Source organism: Vulpes vulpes, chromosome 15, assembly GCF_048418805.1.
Source record: "Vulpes vulpes isolate BD-2025 chromosome 15, VulVul3, whole genome shotgun sequence".
In the NCBI taxonomy this organism is placed as follows: Eukaryota; Metazoa; Chordata; class Mammalia; order Carnivora; family Canidae; genus Vulpes; species Vulpes vulpes.
The window spans coordinates 45,167,512-45,192,395 of NC_132794.1; the positions used below are offsets into that span (position 1 = coordinate 45,167,512).

The 24,884-nt window shown below is 38.3% G+C and overlaps 1 protein-coding gene across 1 annotated transcript in view; it reads right to left on the minus strand.

The window, feature by feature from the left end:
• LOC112919806 (short transmembrane mitochondrial protein 1-like) overlaps positions 1-23,880 on the minus strand; it is a 295,192-nt gene extending 271,312 nt beyond the window's left edge. The window contains exons 1-2 of the mRNA XM_072738224.1: positions 20,075-23,880; positions 18,700-18,756 (exon numbers count right to left, since the gene is read on the minus strand). Coding sequence (XP_072594325.1) covers positions 18,700-18,753 — 54 coding nt within the window. The 5' untranslated portion in view covers positions 18,754-18,756; positions 20,075-23,880. The remainder of the gene's footprint in view (positions 1-18,699; positions 18,757-20,074) is intronic.
• Between the last annotated feature and the right edge of the window lie 1,004 nt (positions 23,881-24,884).

Genomic DNA, 24,884 nt, shown 5'->3' on the forward strand with positions numbered 1-24,884 from the left:
CAAATCCATGTTAGAACAACAAAAATATCTAAAAGAAACATAACATTGTGATAAAGGTGTTGAAGAGAAGAGATGATTAAGTGTGAATTTAGCCCCATGTGGAACATGAATTCTTTTCTTGGCTTCAGGTCCAATATCAATCAATGGAGATAGAAACTCCACAGAAATTTGAACAAAGAAGGCTTAATATCAATAATTATTAACTACTTATAGGAAATTAGCTACCAACAGAGAACTTTAAAGATTACCCTAATTCTGAGTGAGAGAATCCAAGGAAGAAACACACTTTGGAAGGGTCCCCTCCTCAGTGCTGGAAATCACCTGGTTAGAGGGCTTTGGCTGCAGCCTGCTGAATGGCAGAGAAGTAGCTAGGCTGCCCTAGGCTAAGGCTACTGGGCAGGGAACCATGATGGGGTGCCAATGAAACTAACTAGGAAGCTGCCATCAGAGGCTGCTGAGGAATTCACTGGGAAGCTGTTGGAAGCACCAACAGAACTTACCCAGAAGGCACCCACTAGAGGGGTACAAAGCTCACTGGAAAGCAGCTTTCCAGGAAGCTGCCTACAGCTGAAACCACTGACACTTGTTGAAGGTCACTTCCATGGGGTGTCCTGCAACAGGATGGCCAAGCACCACAGGAATAAGAAGGAGGGAAAAATACATGGAACCTGGAAGAGAAGTCCCTCCCTGCACTGTTCCTCTTTTGCACCCTACTGACAAAATTTAACATGGTGCCAGGAAGTAAAGAAACGTTTATAAGATCCATCTTAGCTATCAAGCATGACAACAAAAGGTAGATTTGGAGCTGAGAAACAATACATCAATAACAGGCACATGGTCATGACCAGTGAAGAGGCTTGAGCTCTAGTCTCAGCAATACCAACTCACTAACACCTAGGGACCTTTCAGACACTTGATCTCCTTCATGATGCCTTGGTATCTCTCTACTTTGATTAATTCAATCTATGAAACATTTTGAGTTTGATAGTTACAATGAGTCATTCTATTACTTCAACACATAACTGAAAATAGCAATTAAACAAAACATATTTATCAAGATTCCAAGAGCTCACACTAATAGATTTTTCTATTTTATTTTGCCAGATACCAATCTTTAAGACAACTTTTATTTGAGTCCTAATGTGGTTTATGATATTGTGATTAGAATAAGAAATACATATATGCATCCCCCCTCCTGGCACAGGAGTTTCTAAAACTCTTAGAATTTCCTGAGTGATAGAGGTAAAAGGGATACCTTTGGTTATTCATAATAAGCTCTCCAGCAACCATACCTGAATTAATGCTAATGAGGTGACTCTTGGTGGGCTACTAGATAGCTTCAGGATTAAGGCTGGTTTTACTAGAGAAACCAATCAAGTGATTAGAGGGTTGGAACTTTCAGCACCATTCCCCCATCTCAAGGGAGGGGCGAGCAGTTAGACATTGAGTTAATCACCAATGAGCACTGATTTAAGCAACCATGCCTGTGTAATGGAACCTCCTTTAAAACTCTAAACAACAGAGTTCAGAGAGTTTCTGATTTGGTGCACCCCTATTCCACAGGGACAGAAGCTCCTGTGCTGGGGACCCTTCTAGACTTTGCCCAATGCACCTCTTCACCTGGCTGTTCACCTGCCTTATAATATGTTCTATAAAATATACTGGTACTATTAAGTAAAGTACTTTCCTGAGTTCTGTGAGCCATTCTATCAAATTACGGAATCTGGGGAGAGGGTCATGGAAACCCCCAATTTTTTTTAATTTTTTTAAAAATTTTTTTTATTTATGATAGTCACGGAGAGAGAGAGAGGCAGAGACACAGGCAGAGGGAGAAGCAGGCTCCATGCACCGGGAGCCTGACGTGGGATTCGATCCCGGGTCTCCAGGATCGCGCCCTGGGCCAAAGGCAGGCGCCAAACCTCTGCGCCACCCAGGGATCCCCGGAAACCCCCAATTTATAGCTAGTTGGTCTGCAGCACATGTAGCTGGGACTTGAGAGTGGCATCCAAAGTGGCAGCAGTCTCTGAGTCTGAGCCCTGAACTTGTGGAGTCTGTAGTAACTCTGAGTAGTTAGTGTCAGAAATGAACTAAATTGTAGGACACTCAACTGGTGTCCACAGAGAATTGGAGAATTGCTTGGTGTGGAAAACCCACACATTTGGTGATAGAAGTGTTGTGGGTAAAACAGCCTATTACTGCTGTAACAAATTACCACAGACTTAGTGATGTAAAATAACACAAATGTATTCACTTATAGCTGTGGAGGTCAGAAGTCTAAAATGGGTTTTTCCTGGCTGTGTTCCTTCTGGAGGCTCTAGGAGAATCCATTTTCTTTTTCACCTTGTGGAGGTGAGCTGCATTCCTTGGCTCATGCCGATTTCTTCTACGTTCAAAGCCAGCAGTGTATCATCTCTCCCTCTGACCTCTGCTCCTGTCCTCACATTTACTGTCTGATTCATCCCACTTACCTCCCTTTTACAGGGACCCTTGTGATTACAGTGGACCCACAAAATAATCCAAAATAACCTCCCACCTGAAGACCTTAATCACACCTGCAAGATCTACTGCCATGGAAGGTATCATATTCATAGGTTCTAGAGATTAAGGCATGGATGTCTTTGGGAGGCTATTATTCCATCATACAATCCTTCCTAAAATTAAAGTCTCTTGAATATTACCTAATTTTTGATTAATGTTTTCTCATACAAAAGGGTCTCAAAACGTACCCAGTTTTTAAGATGCTGAAATAAGTTACAAGATACCCTTGGTTTTTCCTCAGCCCCCCTATTCTTACTCTTTCTAAGAAACTTATTTAATTAACTTTCATCCTCCTTGTAATTCCTATTCATTAAATAATAAAGGAGATGATACATTAGTTTATGAATTCACTAGACACAAGCTTTCTTTCAGACTGTCAATTAATCTACCAACCTCCCTATATTTATTTGAATTGTCTTCCAAGAGTTAGAGGGATTTCTGAATTAATAAACAGAGGTGCAAACAGAGGTGCAATGGCCATTCAGCATACACATACAGAAACACACACACACACACACACACTCACACACACACACAGAGTCCTGCCCCACAAGCCTCAACTTACTTATTGCATTTCCCCCTGGTCCAAGTTCTTCTTATTCTCATTCTACTTCTCAGTATATGGCAGGAGGGAAAGTGTAATACATAATTCTAGTATTTAAAGATTCTCAAGACAAAGATAGTTTTCAATTAGAACAGAGAGTATCAAAATGGGACCAGGAAACAATGAGATACCACCACACATCTATTAGAATGGTCAAAATCCAAAACATTGACAAATCCGAATGCTGGTAAAGGTATGAAGCAACAGGTACCCTCATTTGTTGTCACTGGAAAGGTAAAATGGTACAGCCACTTTAGAAGACAGTCTGACAGTTTCTTATAAAACTAAAATACTGTTGCCAGATGACATGATTATTCTTAAAAAACTAAAATACTGTTACCAGATGACATGATTATCTGCCTAGAAAACCAAAAGCATTAATTAGAGAAGGTTAAGCTGCTGTAACAGATAAATGTCAAAATTTCAGTTTGCTTAAAGGACACAAAATTTATTATAGTTTTAAAGCAGTTGTTGTTCAATAAGTATATGTGAAATGAATGGTCAAATTGCAAAACTGAAATAGTGAAAAAAATAGAAGTAATCTTAACGCTAGTTAAATAAATAATGGCAACCCCATCAGTCAGCAAAAATTATGCTACAATTTAGCATAATTTACAAATTATGCCTATGCATACCAACTGATAAACATGCCAAGATATGTTTATGCAAAAAAAAAGGCAATTATTGTGCAATATATGCAAATATTTGGAAGAATATACGATCCACTAACTATGGAATTCTGAGGTTCTGGGTACTCAGACTGTCTGGATGATTTCCCAGGAAGAACCTTCTGAGCAAAGACAGGGGCCAACAGAATCCTTCCCTCTGGGCCTAAATGGCAGCCACAAGACAGCTGTCAGGATTTAGTGGACAAAACTTGGACGTGTGGGCTGGGGATTCCCCAGGATTCCTCCTGGTACAGAGCAAAGGCAGGGCTGAGAAGACAACAGGGTAAACCACAGGCCGGAGACCTCCATTTGTCCTTTTGGTCCAGGTCCCTCAAATGTCAGGGGTAAGCCTGCCTGAACTTGACCACAGCTACCTTCTCTACCAAAGTCAGAGTTCTGCCAATGCTGGTAATTCTTTTCAATCTCATGTTGGCCTAACTACACTTCTCATCCATTGGATTGGGCTTTACTGCAGCAGAAACCAACTGCCTTCTGAAGGCTACAGACCACTGATCGGGACACCAACAAAAAATGTCATCCTGTCTCAGACATCACCAGGGCCTAATGCCTCTGCCAATCTAAAAAACCATTTCATGGTAGAAATCCAGGGAGCACCTTGAAGTCGGTTAGTTCAGCCGTGCCTGTCACTAATCATCATCCTTTGCCAGGCCTCAAAGTGCAAACTCTTCTGGTCATTTGTCCTTTCTTCTATTCTCCTCCCAGTTCAGTTCTCTCTTCACCCCAGACCCATCTTTCATCCTCCATTATTGACAAATCCATCAGCCCTTCTCATGTTACTCTCTAGGATCCTTATTCTTTGTCAACCACCCCTGAGTTTCTACCTTTCCCTCAAATACTCCCTCAACCTGTGTGCTTCCACTTACTGATCCTGGGTTGTTCATCGTCCCACTGCCCCTGTGATGGGGGACAGGTGTGGGAAGGGGAGATCCCCATCATGTTTTTCTTGTTCTACACTGCTGCCTTTATACAACTACCCCTCCACCTTTATAAACACACCTCCACTGAGGATTACATCATCTGTCTGTAGCTCCCACTCTTTCCCTTGCCATTGTTCCCATTGACTTTCTAGTTACTATTTGTATTTCTTATGGATTTGAGCATCTGGATCATCTTATTTCCTTTCTTTCTTCTCTAGTGCTGTCATCATTGAGGTTCTAGGTGAATCTGATGTCCACATGCACAACCTATCTGGCGTCATAGTTCCTTACTCTCTGCTCTATTTCAGCAATCTGCTATTCCAAATCCAGTTCTTTGCTATTTCTAAAACTATTCCACCTTTTAAACCAAAACCCTCATATCCATTTCCAAATTGCACCTTCCCACCTTTTCTTACTCTTTATTCTCAATCTCTATTCTTATACCTCATCAATATCTCCAAGCCTTTAATCTCTCATCTCCCCTAGTCTGTCTGCTTCTATTAATTGGATTTCCTGTCATCCTCCAATTATCACTGAAAACAAAAATGTGATTGTGTCACTCTCCTACTTAAAATTCTTCAAAGGCTCTTCATATGTTTTAAAATTTTCAAATTCCAGGCAGCCTGGGTGGCTCAGCAGTTTAGCACCACCTTTAGCCCAGGGCCTGATCCTGGAGACCTAGAATTGAGTCCCATGACAGGCTACCTGCATAGAGCCTGCTTCTCCCTCTGCCTCTCTCTCTCTCTCTCTCTCTTTCTCTCTGTCTCTGTCTCTCATGAATAAATAAATAAAATCTTAAAATAAATAAATAAATATGAAAATTTCAAAATTCCTTAGACAAAGAATTCTTTATAATTTTATAACTTGGCCTGGCCTGACCACTCCAGCCCTATTTCACCCCCTACCCCAACCTATGTCCTGCACTCCATCCAGTTTTGCTGACCTAGTTGAAGTTCCATTTATTCAGCCTTTAGAAAGTCTTTCTCTACTGTCTCCTCTTGGCCATCTCAAAACAGCTTAATTTTTTAAATCAAACTTTTTACTTTAAACTAGTTGTATATTCACATACAGTTTCAGGCATAATACAGAAATAACTCAAGATAACCCAATGCAGAGATAACCAAGTAAAGATAACCCCTTTACCCAGTGTTACCCAATGGTAACATCATGCAAAAGGATAGTATAGTATCAGAACCAAGATACTGATACTGATACCATCAAGGTACAGAAGAGTTCAATCACTACAAGGATTCCTCATATTGTTCCATGATAGTCATGCTCACTTCTTTCCTACCCCTGGACCCTTCTTAATCCCTGGCAACCACTAACCTATTCTCCTTTTTTATAATTTTGTCATTTCAAGAATGCTATATAAGGGATATTATCTAGGTATGCTCATTATCTCTCTCTCGCTCACTCTCTCTCAAATAAATAAATGAAATCTTTTTTAAAAAGATATTATATAGTTTGCAACCTTTTGAAAACTTGGCTTCTTTCACACAACATAATTCTCTGGAGAATCATCCATGTTGTTGCAGGTATCAAAAGCTCATTCCTTGACTGATGAATAGCATTACATGGAGTGGATGTGTCTGTTTATCCATTGACTGATTTTTCAGTCAATTAGCCCATTAAAATTATATGAGTTATTTAAAGTTTTTTCTTCTATTATGAATATGGCCGCTACAAATATTCATGTAAGTTTTTTATGTGAACTCAAGTTCTCATTTCTTTGAGATAAATTTTGAGGAGTATAATTGCTGGATCATACGGTTGTTGCATGTTTAGTTTTTGCTTTTACTTTTTAAAGAAATTGTCTAAATATTTTCCAGGGTGAACGTGACATTTCACATTTCCTCTGGTGGTAAATGAGTGATCCAGTTTCTCCACATCCTCACCAGCATTTGGTGATGTCATTTTATTTTAACCACTCTGATAGGTATAAGTGATACCTCATTGTGGTTATAATTTGCATTTCCCTAATGGCTAACAATGTTAAACATCTTTCCATGAGTTTAGTTTCATCTGTACATCTTTTTGATTAGTGAAATGTCTCTTCATGGGCTTTTTTCTCACTGGATTTTTTTAAACCATTGAGTTTTCAGAGTTCCTTATATATTCCAGATACTAGTTTTTTTTGTCAGATATGTGGTTTCTAAGGATTTTGTCTCATTCTGTAGCTTACCTATTCATTCTACCAATTGGCTTTTCCATGGAGAAAAATTTTAATGTTGATTAATTCTAATTTATCAAAATTTCCTTTTATGGATAATGCTTTTAGTGCCAGGTCTAAGGACTATTTACCTAGCCCTAAATCCCAAAGATTTTCCTTTTTTTCTTTAAGGCTTTATGTTTTTATATTTTACTCTATGATCCATTTTGAGTTCATTTTTGTATATGGTGTGAGACTTAGTGCAAGGTTTATTTTTTGCCTAAAAATAACCAATCACTCTAGCACTATTTGTTGAAAAGGCTATTTTTCCTACACTGAATTCATTTTCCACTTTGTCAAAAGTAGTTCAACATATATATGTGTATTTTTTGTCTTCTCTATTCTATTCCATTGACTTATATATCTATTCCTCCACCAACACCATACATATTGATTACTATTATTAAATAATAAGTCTTGAAATCACATAGACTGAATCCTCCAGCTTTTTTGTCATTGTCAAAATTGTCTTATCTACCCAGTTCTTTTGTCTTTCTATATAAATTTTAGAATAATCTTGTCTATTTCTACAAGAACATCTTAGTAGGATTTTAATAGGGAGTACATTAAATCTGCATATTGATTTAGGAAGAATGGACATCTTTACTTTGTTGAATCTTCTAATCCATAAAAAGAGTATGCTGCTCCATGCAGTTAATCTTTGATTTGACTCATTAGCATATTGTAGTTTTATTTAGCATACAAGTCTCGTATGTGTTTTGTTACATTTGCACCTTCAGTGTTTTATTTTTTAGATGATTTAAAATATTATAATGTTTTGTTTTAGTGTTGATATGTTCATTGCTAGTGTATGGAAATATAATTGATTTTTGTATATTGATCTTGTACCTGCTGCCCTGCTGAACTCCTTTATTAGTTCCGGGGAACTTTAGGTAAAATTTCTTTGAAATTTTCTTCATAGAAAATCATGTCACCTGCAAATAAGGACAGTTTTATTTCTTCTTTTCTGATCTCCATGCCTTTTTTTCTTGCCTTATCGCACTGGTTAGAACTTTAATCGCTATGTTGAATAAGAGTGGTAAGAGCAGATATCTTTGTCTTGTTTCTAATCTTTGCCAGAAAATATTCAGTCTTTCACCATTAAGTATAATGATAGCTATAGGTTTTTTATAAATGTTCTTTAACATCTACTACTTTTATGAGAACTTTTATCTTGAATAAATGTTGAATTTTGTCAGATGTTTCTTCTACATCAATTGATAGGATTTTTCTTCTTTATCTTGCTAATAAGGCAGATTACATTGATTGAATTTGTAATATTGAACCAGCTTTGTTTGCATCCCTGAAATAGACTCTATTCGGAAATGGTGTATAATTTTTATATATTGCTGAATTCTATTTGCCAATATATTGTTGAGGATTTTTGCATCAATATTTATAAGGGACACTCGTCTATAGTTTTCTTCTTTGGTACTATCTTTGTCCAGTTTTGTAATCGGGGTAATTCTAGCTTCATAAAATGAATTAGGAAATACTTCCTCCTCTCCTATTTTCTGGAAAAGATGATATAGAAATGATGTTATTTCATACTTAACCGTTTGGTAAATTCTCATGAATAAATTAATAATCAAAGTTGGGGAGGTGCCTGGGTGGCTCAGTGGTTGAGCCACTGTCTGCCTTTGGTTCAGGTCCTGATCCCCAGGGCCTGGGATCGAGTCCCACACTACTTCTCCCTCTGCCTATGTCTCTGCCTCTCTGTGTCTCTCATGAACAAATAAATTATTTAAAAATCTTAAATGTTTGGTAGAATTATCCATTAAAACCATCTGGATCTGAATTTTTCTGTTTGAAGAGTGTTGGTTTTAGTTTTAATTTTCCATTAAAAATTCCGTTTCTTTAATAGTTATAGGCCATGTTTATAACTATTTAATATTGGATGGCAGTTTGTGTTTAAAGAATTTGTTCATCTCATATAAACTGTCAAATCTATCTGTACAGTTGTTCATAGTTTTCCTTTATTATCCTTTCAATATGTGCAGGGATATCCCCTGTTTCATGCCTGTTACTGGTAATTTGTTTCTTCTGTATCTTAATCAGTTTTGCTAGAGGTTTATCAAATTTATGCATCTTTTCAAAAAACTAAACTTTTTATTGAATTGGTTTCCCCCCCTTTTTTTTTCTGTTTTCAATTTCATTTATTTCTGCTCTTATTTTGTTTTTTCTTCCTTTTGCTTACTTTGGGTTTATTTTGCTCTTCTTGGCAGGAGGTGGGGAGGCATGAGAGTTCTTGAGGTGAAAGCCTGGATAACTGATTTGAACCTATCCTATTTTCCTCTTTTTTTTTCTTTTTAAAGTTTTATTCATTTAAATAATCTCTACTTCTCACATGGGGCTCAAATTCATGATCCCAAGATCAAGAGTGGCATGCTCCTCCGACTGAACCAGCCAGACACCCCTGAACCTATCCTACTTTTCTAATGTAGGCATTTAATGATATAAATTCCCCCTTTTACTACTGCTTTAGCTATCTTTCAGAAATTTCAATGTTTCGTTTCCATTTTTATTCAGTTAAATATTTTTATTCCGTTCATTTTATTCAGTTTACTTTTTAAGTATTTTTTCCCTTGAGACTTCCTCTTTGACCTACAGATTATTCAGAAGTATGTTGCCTATTTTCCATGCTTATCTTTCTGTTATTGATGTCTACTTTGTGGCTAGAGGACACATTCTGTATGATCTCCAGTCTCCTAAATTTGTTGAGGTTTCTTTTATGGCCATGGATATGATCCATCTTAGCATATGTTCCATGGGCACTTGAAAAGAATATGCGTTTTGCTGTTGTTGGGAGAAGTGTTCTATAAATATCAATTGAATCCAATTGATTGATGGTACTCATGAGTTCTTCTATATCTTGGCTGATTTTCTGTCTAGTTTTTCTATCAATCATAAGGAGAGATGTTAAAGTCCTCAACTATAATTATGATTTATTAATTTCTCCTTCTAGTTCTATCAAGTTTTGTTTCACACATTTTGTAGTTCTTTTGTTTGGTGCATACATATATAGGGTTGCCAAAGATTTTTTTGGTGTTTGGCCCTTTTACATGATATAATATCCCTTTCTTTCTCTAGTAAATTTCTGTGCTGGAAATCCTCTTTATCTGATATTAATATAGCTGCTCCTGCTTTCTTTCAATTAATGTTTACATAAGATCTCTTGTTCCATCCTTTTATTTTCAATAAAGCTATACTGTCATATTTCAGGTGAGTCTCCTATAGGCAACATGTAGTTGGGTCATGTTTTCCAATTCATTCTATCAATATCTATTATTTAACTGATACATTTGGACAGCTTATTTTAATGTAATTATCGATATATTAGGGCTTATATCTACCATATCATTTTTTGTTTTCTGCTTTATTTTTCATGTGTTTTATTTTTCCTGCCTTCCTGCGAATTGAACAATTTTACAATTCCATTCTGATCTATAGTATTTTTTTTATAACAAATCTGTGTTGTTGTTGTTGTTTTTATTTTATTTTTATTTATTTATGATAGTCACAGAGAGAGAGAGAGAGAGAGAGAGAGAGAGAGGCAGAGACACAGGCAGAGGGAGAAGGCAGGCTCCATGCACCGGGAACCTGATGTGGGATCGATCCGGGGTCTCCAGGATCGCGCCCTGGGCCAAAGGCCGGCGCCAAACCGCTGCGCCACCCAGGGATCCCTGATCTATAGTATTTTTGAGTATATTTCTGTGTGTAGACCTTTTTAGTGGTTGCATGTTATATACACAACATATATTACATGATATATACACAACATAGTCTACTAGTCCTTTTACCAGTTTGAGTAAGGTGTAGAAACCTTACCACTATCTTATCCTTTTATTCTCTTCTTACCATAATTATCATAACTCTTCTCTGGACATTGAGAATCTTATCAGAATTTTTCTTTCAACCATCAAATATATTAGAAAACTCTACAAAAGGAAGAAAGTCTATTGTATTTACCTATATTTTTGCTTACCACATATTCTTTCTTCCTTCCTGATGTTCTGAGATTTTTTTTAATCACTTCTCTGGCAGAAAGAAAGGAAAAAGAAAGGATGACTAAAACTTCCTAAGCTATTCTTTTGCATTAGGTCGGCTACAATAAGTTCTCTTAGATGTCATTCATTCGGGGAATATAAAAAATAGTGAAAGGGATTATAGAGGAAAGGAAAGAAAATGAGTGGGAAATATCAGAGAGTGTGACAGAAGATAGACTCCTAACTCTAGGAAACGAACAAGGGGTAGTGGAAGGGGAGGTGGGGGGTGTGTGTGACTAGGTGATGGGCACTGAGGGGGGCACTTGACGGGATGAGCACTGGGTGTTATACTATATGTTGGCAAATCAAACTCCAATAAAAAATATACAAAAAAAAGTTTTAATTTCCACTTCATTCCTAAAGGATATTTTTATTTTTGTTGGATATAGGATTCTGGGCTGACAGTTCTTTTCTTTCAGCACTTAAGACAGATAATGTATTCATTTCTTTTGTCTCCACAGTTTCTGATGAATAACCTCCATCATTCAAATTGCTCTTCCCTCACAGGTCAGGCATCATTTCCCTCTCACTGCTTTCCAGTATTTTCTTTGCTGTTAGCCCTTCACAAGTACAACTATGACATATGCAAGTATGTCTTCTGGTGTATCCTGTTTAGGGTTAGTTCAACTTCTTGAATCTGTAAGCTTATTTTTCCCCCTATATTTAGAAAGCTTTCAGCCATTATCTCTTCAAGTACTTTTAAAATTTTGCCATTTTTCTCCTTTTCTTCCAGGACACTAATGATACAATGTTAGATTTTTTGTTATAGTCCCACAGGTCTCTGATACTCCATTTATGCTGTTCAATGTACTCTGTTGTTTAGATTAGGCAATTTCTGTGATCTACTTTCCAGCTCACTGGTTCTTTCCTCTGACCTCCACATTCTTCTGTTAATACCATCAATTGAGCTTTTCATTTCAGTTACTGTATTTTTCAGTACATTTAGTTCTTCTTTATATCTTCTATTTAGTTCTTTATATCTTCCATTTCTTTGTTGAGAGGGTTTTTTTTTTCATTTATTTCATGCATGTTCATAATTATTCTGAAGGATTTTTATGACAACAGCTTTAAAATCTTTGGCAGATGATTCTAATATTTCATCTCAGTTTTGGTATCGTCTTTTCTCATTCAGTAGATTTTCCTGGTTGTTGATACGACATGTGATTTTTTTTTTTAATTTGGGTATCTAGGATATGATGTTATGAGACTCTGAATCTTAACGAAACACTCTGTTTTACCTGGCTTTCTGCACTTCAGCAGGAGAAGAGGTCAGGTGTAGGTATCACCAGCTCATTACTGGCAGGTATACAACTACTTCGCTGTCCTGACAAGTTTGATATTCAAAATATGAGTGTATTAGTTTTTCAGAGAAAGTAAAATATGTGTTTTTGAAAAACTTAGTTCAGTTAATACATTCCTCCAGGAATCCTTTCCTAATCCTTTAATCTTGGGTTAGGGTTCCTTCCTCTAAGTGTTCCCAGGTCTACCTATACTTGTCTCATTGTAGAATTATCATACTATTCTGTAGATGCATGTCTACTTGTCTGTTTCCACTAAACTGCAAGCTTGGTAACAGTGCCAGCTCTGTCTTACTTGATGTTGCATCCCTATACTAGAATAGTGTCTAATATATAATTGTCACTTCACAAATATATTTTGAAAAGCTATCATTTTGCTGTCCAAAATCCTCAGGAGCTTGTTAGTAACTTCCACAGGAAAGTTTGCACTGTTTGTTACTGAAGACTCTGCAGTCAGGCCTATTAACCTCTAGATGAGAAGCTCCCACAATTAACCTATGTAAATCCTTCCTTCAACCAAAATAGTCACCTTGTCTCCAGAACCCTCCTACCAGCATCTGTTTCTATCTACCAGTGTGGAAGATGGTACAGAAGGATTTTATCTCATGTCTTATCTCCACTCCACCTTTTTTAGAATCCTTTTCCTAATCATCCTGATATGCTTGATCATAGTATTTTTTCATTAGAACCATCTTTAACATATACTGACTCATTTTATTTCTAAGTATATCATTATCCCCAGGATCTCCACAGCTATAAGATCCTTGCAGATAGGATCTACATCTTTTGTCCTTAACATATGGCATAGTATCTTACATAGTATCTCACAAATAAGAACTCATTTATTGTTGAAAGAAAAGAAAAATTTTAATTTAGGATGTTTTAGGGAATCCAATATTAAGCTACAAGTTTTACAAACTGGTTTCTCCAACTATCTCATCTCCTTACTCAGTGTAACATAGTAACTAGATCCAGTCATTTAACCCCCTATTTTTTACTTTCTTCAACAGTAAAACGAGAAAAAGCCTCATCATATATAGGCACCATAAAAGACATTTAAGGTCGGTGGTGATTATGATTAAGTGGCGTTTAACAGAATTGTTTTTGTCTGTGCATTTGTTAAAGACAGCTCAAATGACCAGTTTCATAGTAACAGGCTGAGCAAGTAAGCTTAAGAGTTCAGAAATGAGTTGCTAACTCCACATTAATTCATCCTGTTTTGAGCCTCATTATATGGCAGCTGCTGCATGGGACAAGCCTCTGACTTGAGTGACTGGCTCAGCCAGTGTTGACATTCCTTTCAATTATCAGCAAATGCATCTACCTGTGCAAACTCGTTTTGCTCACAGATTAATTTTTCTATGAAACATCTCAAACACAAATATTTTGGAAGAGAGTACAGCACAGGGTCTATTTGCAGAGTTAATTAAAAAAAACTGTCCAGATAATTCTGGTTGCATAAAGGGCTTCCTCCAAAAGGGCAGGAAGTCAAACATTAACAATTAGTAGGAGATGGAGTCCACAGAGCAGCGGTGCGAGAAAGTGAGAGGCAAAAAACAGGACAGCAAATAGTTCTTCAAGAAAACTGCCTTTAGTTCCTGTAAAGAGGCTTCAGCTCACTTGGTGCAAAACAGTAAATCCTAATGGACTCCAAAAACTTCTTTCATAAAATCACAGAATGGACCATAAAGAATTTCTTTGACACAAGACAGGAAAGCAAGAAAGTCAGAAAATTCATCCAAAATGAAGGTTTATCTTTGAGCCTATACTCAATGGAATTAAAAGGTGGAGCTTCGGGTTCTGAAGAAATACTGTTATAACTCAATAGAAAATAATTTTAGCAGTTTCTGTAGGAGGAAAGAAGGAAAGAGAAGCAGATGAATCAGACTAGCTTGGATATATAAAAGGAGTAGTAGGAGTAGTAATGATCTAGGATAAAGTGGAGAGAAGAGGGAGTCAAATAAGTTATTTGGCTCTCTGTGTTTAACATGTTAACTCTTGACCCTCAATGTCAATTAGGTCTCAATTAGAGCTGCTATTATGTTTATGTATATCTACACAAATACACACACACACAGTGGCTTCCTACTGAAAATTCACTATTTCAAGAAGTATTAATTGGGAAATCAGTCTTGTAAAATGGATTTTAGCACTAATTCGACTCTCTCAGAACGGAGAAGCTTGAAGAGAAAAGTATTGAATAACTGATTATGCATTCATAATGCCTGGAAATGATGTGCATTTTATACCAATAAAAAGGACATCGTTTCATATTGTAGAAAATTTGCTGTTACAGAATGTTTTTGGTAAAATATCCCAAATAAGAACTGACTTTCCCTTTCCCACCATATAAAAAATTCACTCCATTATCTTCTGGGGTATCTAAGAGTTCATTACTCATTTGCCCTTGAGTTGGACAAAGTCTTTATAACTCTTAAGAACTATTTTATTTCCTGCCCTTCCAAACTCCCTGGTAAGAAGGAGTTACTCTATATTTGTAAGCTTCACTCTTCCCAAGGTCTGTGATATAACTTTCAGAAGATTTCAAGACAGCCAATCTTAACTGATGATCTCCTTCTGCCCTGATAGTTAAATCTCAGTAACTGATCAGAGAGACCCAGGCCAGAACTTGTACCAAACTTCTGATCATTGTATCCCTTTTGGCTTCTTTTGTGTCAGTCTTGGTCTCTTAATTCAGAAGGTTAAGCAATAATCCTGGGCATGATCCTGGGCATCCTCACCTTCCAACTGAATAATCATCATATTTCAGCAACTTTACCTCCTAAATATCTCTTAAGTCCAAATCTCACCCCAACCTGGGCCACCATCAATTCGCACATTATTATCATAACCTCCAGTTTCCTCTCCCAGCCTCCAAATTTGACACTTGCAAGTTATTCTCTGTTGCAGCCAAAGTATTCATTCTCAAGTACCCATTCTCTTCTTAAAGCCCTTTAGTAAATTCCCCTTTCTCCCCAAATAAAGTCCAAACTCCTTAACAAGAATCAAGAGCTCATCCTGATGTAACTCCCCTTAGCACACTGATTTCATACAACTCACCCCTCCGCCCACATCCACCTCCAATCAAGACTTCAGACACATTGAACTACTTTGGTTCCCCAAACAAGCCATTTGCTTTCTCATTTCCTGGTCTATGTTCATGCATGAAACATTAGCATTTGCCTACTCATCTTTTAGGTCCCTATTTAGATGGTAACTCCTCCAGGAGTCCTTTCCTTTCCCAAATGAGTAACGTGCCCTTCTAACTGCTCTCATAGAAACCTGTGCTTTATTATAGAATACACTGTGCTGGAGTGTAACTCTCATTTACTAACCTCTATTTGCCCTTGGGCTGTAAGCCCCAGGAGGCCAGGGTGTGAGTAGGTCTTCTCACCTCTGCATTCTTGTATCTGATACACACCCTGGCATATCCAAGATCTACGATAAATATTGGTTGAATGAACAAATACACACCTAAGCCCTAGGCATAAGATCATGCTTCCACCTTCCCACTCTGTTACACCCTTCAGGGAGAGTAGTCTTGCCCCTAAATCTCCAGTCCTATTTCTGGATCATGCTGGAAATCCCTCTAAGTCTCATTGTTCTTAAAGTCTAAGACCCATAATATGGCCTACAAATCCTATTCCATCTAGCCTTTGTTTCATTACCACTTGTGGTAGCCAGCCTCAGTTTGGTCCCAATAAGCCCAGCCTCCTGATATTCACATCCTTATGTAGTCCACCCACATTGTATTGGTTTGTGTGACCAACAGTATACAGTAGAAGTGAGAACATATCACTTTTGAGGCTAGATCATAAAAGTCATTGTATCTTCTAGTTTTCTCTCTCTCTTTTGAATCACTTACCTGGAAAAAGTTAACTGCCATGTTATGAGAAACTCTGTGGACCCATACGGTGAGGAACCAAAGTCTCTGGTCTATAGCCAGTGAGAAAAACTCAAAATTTTAACCAACAGCCATAGGCAAGCGCTTTCTGGCTCAGTCAACCCTCCAGATGACTGCCATCCCAGCCAATACTTTTATTACAACCCCAAGAGGGACCCTGAGCCAGAATCACCATCTATGCTACTCTTGGATACCTGACCCACAGAAACTGTAAGATAATAAGTGTCTAATGTTGTAGCTCACTAAGTTCTAGAGTCATCTGTGATGTAGTACAATAGATAACTAATATAACACTCTGGTCCCATTGTTAGACTTCTCTCAATTGCAGAATCATGCCAGCTTCCATCTTGCCTTTTCACATACTGTTCCTTTGCCTATAGTCACTGTGACAACTGCTTTATAGATCAGCCTAAAGAGCATTTCCTCAAGAGCTTTCCCTGTCCCCCAGACCAGCTTAGGCCATTTTTCACATGTCTTCAGGATAGCAGGCATTTTTCCTTGTTAGCCATTTTCATATATATTTACATTACTATTTGTGGAACATCAACTATTTGCCACATGCTGTACCATGTAACATAGGATCAAAACAAGCATTATCCTGCCTTCATAAAGTTCATAATCTGGAATTATTCTCTAATTATTAACACTTACTTGATTATATACATTTGATATTATTTTTATACTCACTATCCCTTCCTCATTTTTCTCACCCCATCAGTCACATCTTGACTATTCTATCTCTGAAATGTTTCTCAGCTGGAGCCCCTCCTCTGCCCTGCCCTTCCCTAGACTTGATTAAGTCTCAGCCCAACTGCAAGAGCCTCATAGCCAGATTTTATTACTGAGTATTCTATGGCCGCTGCATTAACTGACTTTTTTAGAGTCTCCCTCTGACCCATCTCTGCCATTCCATGTCTCACCTCTATACCTCTGTGCGCGCTGTCTCCTTATCATGTAACTTAACTCCTCTATTTAAGACTCCCTCTGTCCCCCATTGTTACAAAATCAAGTTATAAATTCCACACCCCACCTACAACATCTCTCTCTCTTTCCAAACTTTCCCCCATCCTAGCTCATCTCCTAGAGTCCATCTCTCTCTTTCTCTCTCTCTCACACACACACACACCCTACACTGTAGTCACACCCAACTTCTCACTCTTCTCCAAGCCAACCATGTCTTACCAATGCCTCCACACTGTTGTTCATGCTGTTTCTTAGTCTAGAAATCATTTCTACAGCTGCCACCCCCTCATACCTACACATCTGCTAAATTCTTATGCATCTGTCAGGACCCAAATGACATGTCGCCTTTTCTGACTCCTCCAGGCTGATTCAGGGCTCCTAGCCCTGTTAGAGCACTTAAATCATGTTATAATGAGGTGCATGCATGATTCTTTCCACCTTTAAAAGTTCTTCCAGGTCAGGGAATAATGTTTTATTCATCTTTGTATTCTGAGCACCCAGCACAATGGTTGGCACAAAACAAAGTGGCATGATTGTTAGATGAATGCAAAAATGAGCAACTCTTAGTAAAACAAGAACAACTGGGGCATGTACTATCTCACTTGCTTCTAATTTAAGAGACACTTGAGCAGAGACACTTAAAAGGGCAATTCAGAAGCAAAATAGTGCTAAACAGAATCTGAGGCCCAGAAGGTCCCAAGAGGTGAAACAGGTTGAAAACCAGCTAAGTTATTGGTGTCTCTTGTGGAAGTAGCAGGGAGGTGTTAATGTGGTATTTAACACATGAACAACAAGTAACAGCAAAGAATGAACTGGAATAGGCAGAGCTAATGGCATGAAAATTACCTAACACAGCCTATATTTAGGACAAAGAGAAAAACAGCAAGATGTTTATAATCAGCTATCTCAGTTTAATCCTCATTACAATGTATGCCCTGTACACTTACTTATTTAAAACCTTGCTTTACATTTTATAATTTATAACTGTAATGTTACATTTACTAATTCTGTTTCAGTCCAAATGAACAAGAATATGCCTTTATATAAAGGATCTGTGAAGTGTATGTGGAATTACAATTACAGAGACAGGGCTTGGCAGACTGATATTCCCAACTCAAGAGGGCCAAGGAGCCAGACACTAGAAAGAGCAGCCAAGATAGTATTTGCCATCCGGAAAATTCCCACCCACCAGTCACCAAGAGGAATAAATGCAGAACAGCAAGTACAGACCCAAGGACTTCTATTGTAGAGTATTGTAAAGATATGGGTAATGGAATGGGGAAATAAAACAATATCACAACATAATGTCCCAGTGCTGCAGAGAGGTAAAAATATGGTTTGTTAGAGTTTTTTTTTTGATAACCGTAAATTAAAATAATTGTCAAAAGTAAATGAAATCAACTATGTAAATACAAACATCGTCCCTATTTGTTCTGTAAGAGTGCAGTTACACATTTCTTTTATCAATATAAAAAATAAAAACAAAGAAAAATGATAAGATCTTATTTGTGGAAAAAGCTACCCTTACCATGTAGAAGTAATCTTTGGTTGCTTCCCAGCAAACTTTTTCTATGATGTACATCACCTAAAAAAAAAAAAAAAAAAAAAAGATTCTATCCATTTTATCTCTATTCCTATGGCTCGAATATGGATGGCACTGTTGTGAATCTAAGGAGAAACACAGTTCATTCCATTCTCAGCAAAACAATTATTTGCTTCTGTAGGAGACAACTAGTGTGAGACATGGGAAGATGGAAATTTCAGTGATAATTCTATCATTCATTCCATGGGTTATCACATTTCCTGTCAGTTTCAACTGCTTTTTTCCCCCTAACTAGCAAACTTCTAAGTCATCTGATATAAGCCTGGTTAGTTATCTAGCTGTATGTTACGAGTGGCATGACTTTTTATATTAGTTATTGCACATTGAATCATCCATACAGTGTTTGCAATTAAAAGTCAGAACACAGAGGAAGTAAAAAGGCATTTCACATGTGTCTGTGCTACAGAATAAAACCCACCTCAATCTCTTCACTTAAGTCAGTAAGCAATTAAATGCAACAAAACAAAATGGTATGACAAAGACAAGAGATTCACATAATCAGCTGTCCCCATCTGTTTGGGAGCAGGCCTTAACTGAAGAAGAAAGGATTTATGTGAGCTATAAGTTAAAAATTCTGATTGTAAGAGTTGTTAAATATAGAAAGGGATGACTAAGAAAGATGGAATAGTCCTAGTGGGTTCTAAAAATAGAAGTGATGCTCACCATGCTGGGATTGTTTGGTTATTATGTGGCTAATGAAGTGCAAGGGAAAGCTGGTATCAAAGTTAAGCTTAAGTCTGCATAGAGAGCTAGACACATTAGAGAGATTCCATAACTCTATTAGGCCATGACCTCAAGTTCATCCTCATCCTCCCACCCCCATACTCCCTAATAAACAGCAGTACTCCTTTGTATAAGTTACTATTATTCTGATTATTGTTTCTCCTTAGAAGGAAATTTCTAGAGATGCATGTATCCCGTATCAGTCAAGGAGGCAGAGTGGAACTATTTCTCATTTCTGCCATTATGCTTTCCCCATTCTAGAAATTATACCTTAAATACAATTACTTCATAGACACCAAGCACATACCTGAACTTTTACAGCAGTTTGTCCTTCCATGATAATCATACAGATAAATAAAGAGGATACTTGCCTTGACAAACTCAGTGGCCCCCAGCTCAGATTATATAATGGAACCAAGTCCTAAACCTGAATTAGTGTTCTGCATAAGAATTGGTGCAAACTTAACTGCATAAAGCACTGCATATTCATTATCTCAGTTTCTGTGGATCTGGGGTTTGGACACAAGTTAACTGGGTCCTGTGCTTAACATCTCATAAGGCTTAAATCAAGTATTACCTTGGCCACATCTTCATCAAAGGCTCATCTGGGGAAGAATTTACTTCCAAGTTCCTTCCAGTTGTGGCAGAATTCATCTCCTTGCAGCTGTATAACGGGGGCCCGGGCTTTTTGCTGACTGCTGCCCTTACATCCTAGGGACCACCTGCAGTTCCTTGCTACATGGGTATCTTGAGCATCTCTACTTATTTCAAACCCTTAGGGAAAAGCTCTAGTCTATTAAAATGGAGTCTTACCTAATACAGTGTCACCAAAGGAGTATCCACCATGATTGTCACATTCTACTGGTTAGAAGCAAGTCAAATTTCCTACCCAACTCAAAGGGAGGACATGACAAAAAATGTGAGCACTAGGAGGCAGGAATAACTAGGAGTCACCTTAGGGCCTGTCTGACACAGCTTCCATAGAAGTTCTTGATGACTGAGGAGGTCACCAGGTGGCAGGTCCTGGCATTCTCTAGAAACTCTTCCACAAGTAAATGTAGTTACCATATAACCCAGCAAGCCCACTCCTAGGTAAATTTCCAAGAGAAACATAAATATATGTCCATACAAAACCCTATACATGAATATTCATAGCAGCATTATCCACAACACCCAAAAGTGAAGACAATCCAGTGTTTCAACTGATGAAAAGATAAATAAAATGTAGGGGCACCTGGGTGGCTCAGGGGTTGGGTGTCTGCCTTCAGCTCAGGGCGTGATCCTGGAGACCTGGGATCAAGTCCCACATCGGGCTCCCTGCATGGAGCCTGCTTCTCCCTCTGCCTGTGTCTCTGCCTCTTTCTCTATGTCTCTCATGAATAAATAAATATTAAATAAAAAAAGGATAAATAAAATGTAGGATAGCCATACTATGGAATGGTATTCAGAAATTAAAAATAGGGGCTCCTGGGTGGCTCAGTCGGTTAAATGTCTGTCTGCCTTTGGCTCTCAGGTCATGATCCCAGGGTCCCAGGGTCCCAGGATCCAGCCCCGAGTAGACTCTCTGCTCAGCAGGGAGCCTGCTTCTCCCTCTTCCTCTGCTGCTCCCCCTACCTGTACTATCTCTGTCAAATAAATACAATTCTAAAAAAAAAGAAAAAGAAATAAAAAATGAAGTACTGATACCCTCTACAATATGGAGGGACCTCAAAAATAAAGGAAGCCAGTCACAAAAGACCATATATTGTATGATTCCATTTATATGGAATGTCCAGAATAGGCAAATTTATAGAGACAAAAACTAGATTAGTGGTTACCATGGGTTGGAGGGAGGGAAGGATGGTGAATGGCTGCTAATGGATTTCTTTATGAGATAATGAAATGTTTTAAATTAAGACTATAATCATAGTTGTATGACTTTATGAATATACTAAATACAGTGGGTAAATATGATGGTATGTGAATTATATCTCAATAAAGCTGATTTTTAAAAAAATTTTAAAGGCCCAGAAGAATATCATTTTAAAAAACTATCCTAAGCCATATCATTTATACACTGAAATGACAAAATATTGGCATTTCTCTAGTATTTAAATGATTCGTAGGTACTATAAATGCTCAAAATTGGGACCATCTCAGAAAATATATGCTGCAATAAGATCTTTCCATGACACAGACATGAAAAAGGTGAAAACAAGTATATAGATGGCAAGTGGTTTTTCCAAAAGCCCCGCAAAAGTACATTGTTTTCTTTCCCCAGTGCTGGGCCAGAATCTGTTTCCACATTCTTTGGTAGAAGTCCCCTCTTTGACCCCCATTAACTTATTAAATAGACACCAGTACACTTTAAGAAAAATAGTAATTTTCCAAAAGATATTTCTCTGTGTTTTATAATACGAAAATTCAAGAGTATTCATGTATCTAAACATCAAGTCTTAAATCTTAACTATACACGATCTTTTATTTGTAAATTAGACCTCAAAAAGATGGGGGGGAGAAAATTCAAGAGAACAGTCAAGAGACCATACTAAAGTTATCCTCTCCTCGTGCAGGACAATAGGCAGTAGTAGCTCCGGATAGCTTTAAGCATAAGACACAGCTGCTCTGCAAGGTGACACTTTCAGCAGAGATGCAGAGAACTAGTAGTGCCAGAAATCATAGTCAGCCGGGCACACCTCCTCATACCACATAGAGATGCATTTAAACTGATACTCGTTTAGAGAGATGTATTCCACACATTTATTAACCTGTACATCCACAACCTACCTCCCTCTCCATCCAACCTACCTAGCACTTCCATCTTTTCACTTGCCCAGACCCATATGGGGAAAAAGATTATCTCCTTAGAAAGAGTAGTGAACCAGAGGCTTTACACATCTGAGGGGCCTAAGCCACCGCCAACATGCTATAATTTTACAAAGCAATGATATTTACTGTAAATGCCCTAGTGCTCTGGTGTCTGCCCTTACCACCTCACCGTCTTCCCTTATTACCTTATGAAAGCAAAAGAAATATAAAAGTATGTTATAAACCTTGAGCTAATCTAGCCTTTCAAAGATAACAATACGCCTTTTCATGCAGAGCTGTTTACCCAATATCCAGGTAGCCTTCTACTGAGTTTATTGCAGAGAAAAAAATAAACCTTTTTCTTCGCTGCAGAAAAATACTTCAGAAAACATAAACATTTTAAGGAACATTTGTACCCAGAGTCCCAGAGAATGAGTTCAGCCTAATTCAAGGCTCCAGCACCTAAAACTCCCAGCAGTCATGCACATAGGATTTCATCCACCTTTTCATTTCCTATCTATGGGAAGAATTAAAGGGTAAGTCATTCTGTCCCCTGTCTCTAGTGGGGACTGCACCTCAGCCACCTCTGATGTGCCCTGATCCATTTTCTAAACCCATAACAAAGGGGGTTTCTTCAATCATATATTCATGATGCTGTGTGTACACTTACATTCACAAGTGAGTTCCTGAACTTATCTCTCAAGCCCACCAGGGTCCCTTGGTGCCATCACTTGAAGGTGTGAATTGTTTCCTCCCACCCCAGCGGGTCTGTAGAGAGGTGGTAAGTAAAAGAGTATTCTTTCCAGATTTCACTAATAATAATCAATTGGGATTTTGACAGTCTTCAGGTGTTTTTAAAATTCCTAAAGATAAAACCAAATTTTTATGGGATCCTCTTCATAATCCCATATCGTAATCTTATTATTTAACCACACACACACACACACCATTTTGCTAGTATAGACTATCCCCTCCTTAGAAAAGACCTGTGGCTCTCCTATTTAACACATGGGAGGAAATGGGGGGGGCTGAGGCCCAAAGAAGGCATCCACCATAGCACAGAAACAGAATTGCAAAGCACAGCTCTACAGAATCCCCTGTTGCTCTAAAAGCCCCCACATTCCCACTCTTTGGTGGCTGTAAGCCCCAGGATGCTGGCATTAAAACAGTCTCTGAGAATCTCCACCCCGACATACTGTCTCCAGTTCTGCTTTATTGTTCCTCTCAGGCCGGCTGCTTACAAAATTATGTTTGTTCTCCCACTTCCTTTGTCAATACTTCCTCTAGCAGCCAAAACAAACACTCAGCAATACAGCAACACACCAATCCCAGAGCTGGAAATAAAGAATGAAAATGAAAACCTCTCAGCGCACATGTGGCCCAGGAACACAAAAGCTCAATTTCTGGGAGAAAAGAAAACAGCTATGCTCTGTATCCCTGTTTTTCTCCCCTCCTTCCTCACCCTCATCTTTCTTTCCCAGCCCACACCGAAGAAACCCAGAGGGTTTCTTCAGCCTGGGATCCTTGCCAAAGGGTCAAGGACACTAGTTGATCCAAACTCACAGCCCTTCCGTCCCTGCTCTGAAGTTCACGTTTGTTCCAGTGGAGCTGGGTGGCTGGGCTCAAGGTCAGCCACACGAGAGCTTGTGTGTGTTCCGGTGTTGGAAGCATTGCACTCCAGAAACCTCGCTCATCTAAGGTTTGACCTTTCCTCACAATGGCTCCACTGACTGGACTTCAGAAACTGTGATACGCTGTTTGAGAAGGAACACACTGTGCTAGGAAAAGGCTCTTCACTGGGAGGGAGTTGACCTCAATTCTGCTCAGTCTCCTCCACTGCCCCAACCTGGGTAAGACTGGGCATATCATTGGACCCAGGAGGCTTCTGCTTTAAATGGGAAAACCAAAATCTGACCTGACTAAAAGCAAAGCCAGGTCTCAGTGACATCTTGAGGTTCCTTCCAGCTGCAATAGCAATGATTCCTGGGCAGTCCAGACCAAGGATGGCAAACTTAATTGTCAAGGGGCAGGTGGCACAAATAGGTAACGACAGCTGGAGAACTTATGCTGCTTCTTCAGGGGCAGCCACTATTTAGCTCCAGCCAAATTTTGGCATTTGAGGGTGTAGTCTTGGTTCTGCCAAAAATTCTCTATTTCAAGAGAAGACACTTTTTTTTATGTGAAATCTCCTGATTTCAAAATTTTGACATCTAATTTTAAATCTTCACAAGCCAAACAAAACAAGACTTCTAGCCCTCTCTACCTCCACCAGTTTATAACCTTCTGTCTAGAAAGTGACTCTCAACTGCAAATGATCCAGTTCAGGGCAATATGGGAGAGGAGCCTTATATCAAAATCTCCATGAAGGGCTTTTTCAAGCTCCTACTCATAACACACCTTTAGACACATGTTTCCTCTCCCCAGTGCTTGCTTTTGTCCCTGAAAATTATCACGTGACATGATGAGAGTATATTAAACATTGTGAATATTGTGGCAACAGAAAAAGATTGACAGCTATTAATAAAAAAGCAAGTCCTTATGTTCATTTGGACCATAGAGGTTTGCAGTGTCTTCATATACATTTTCACATCATCATCTCT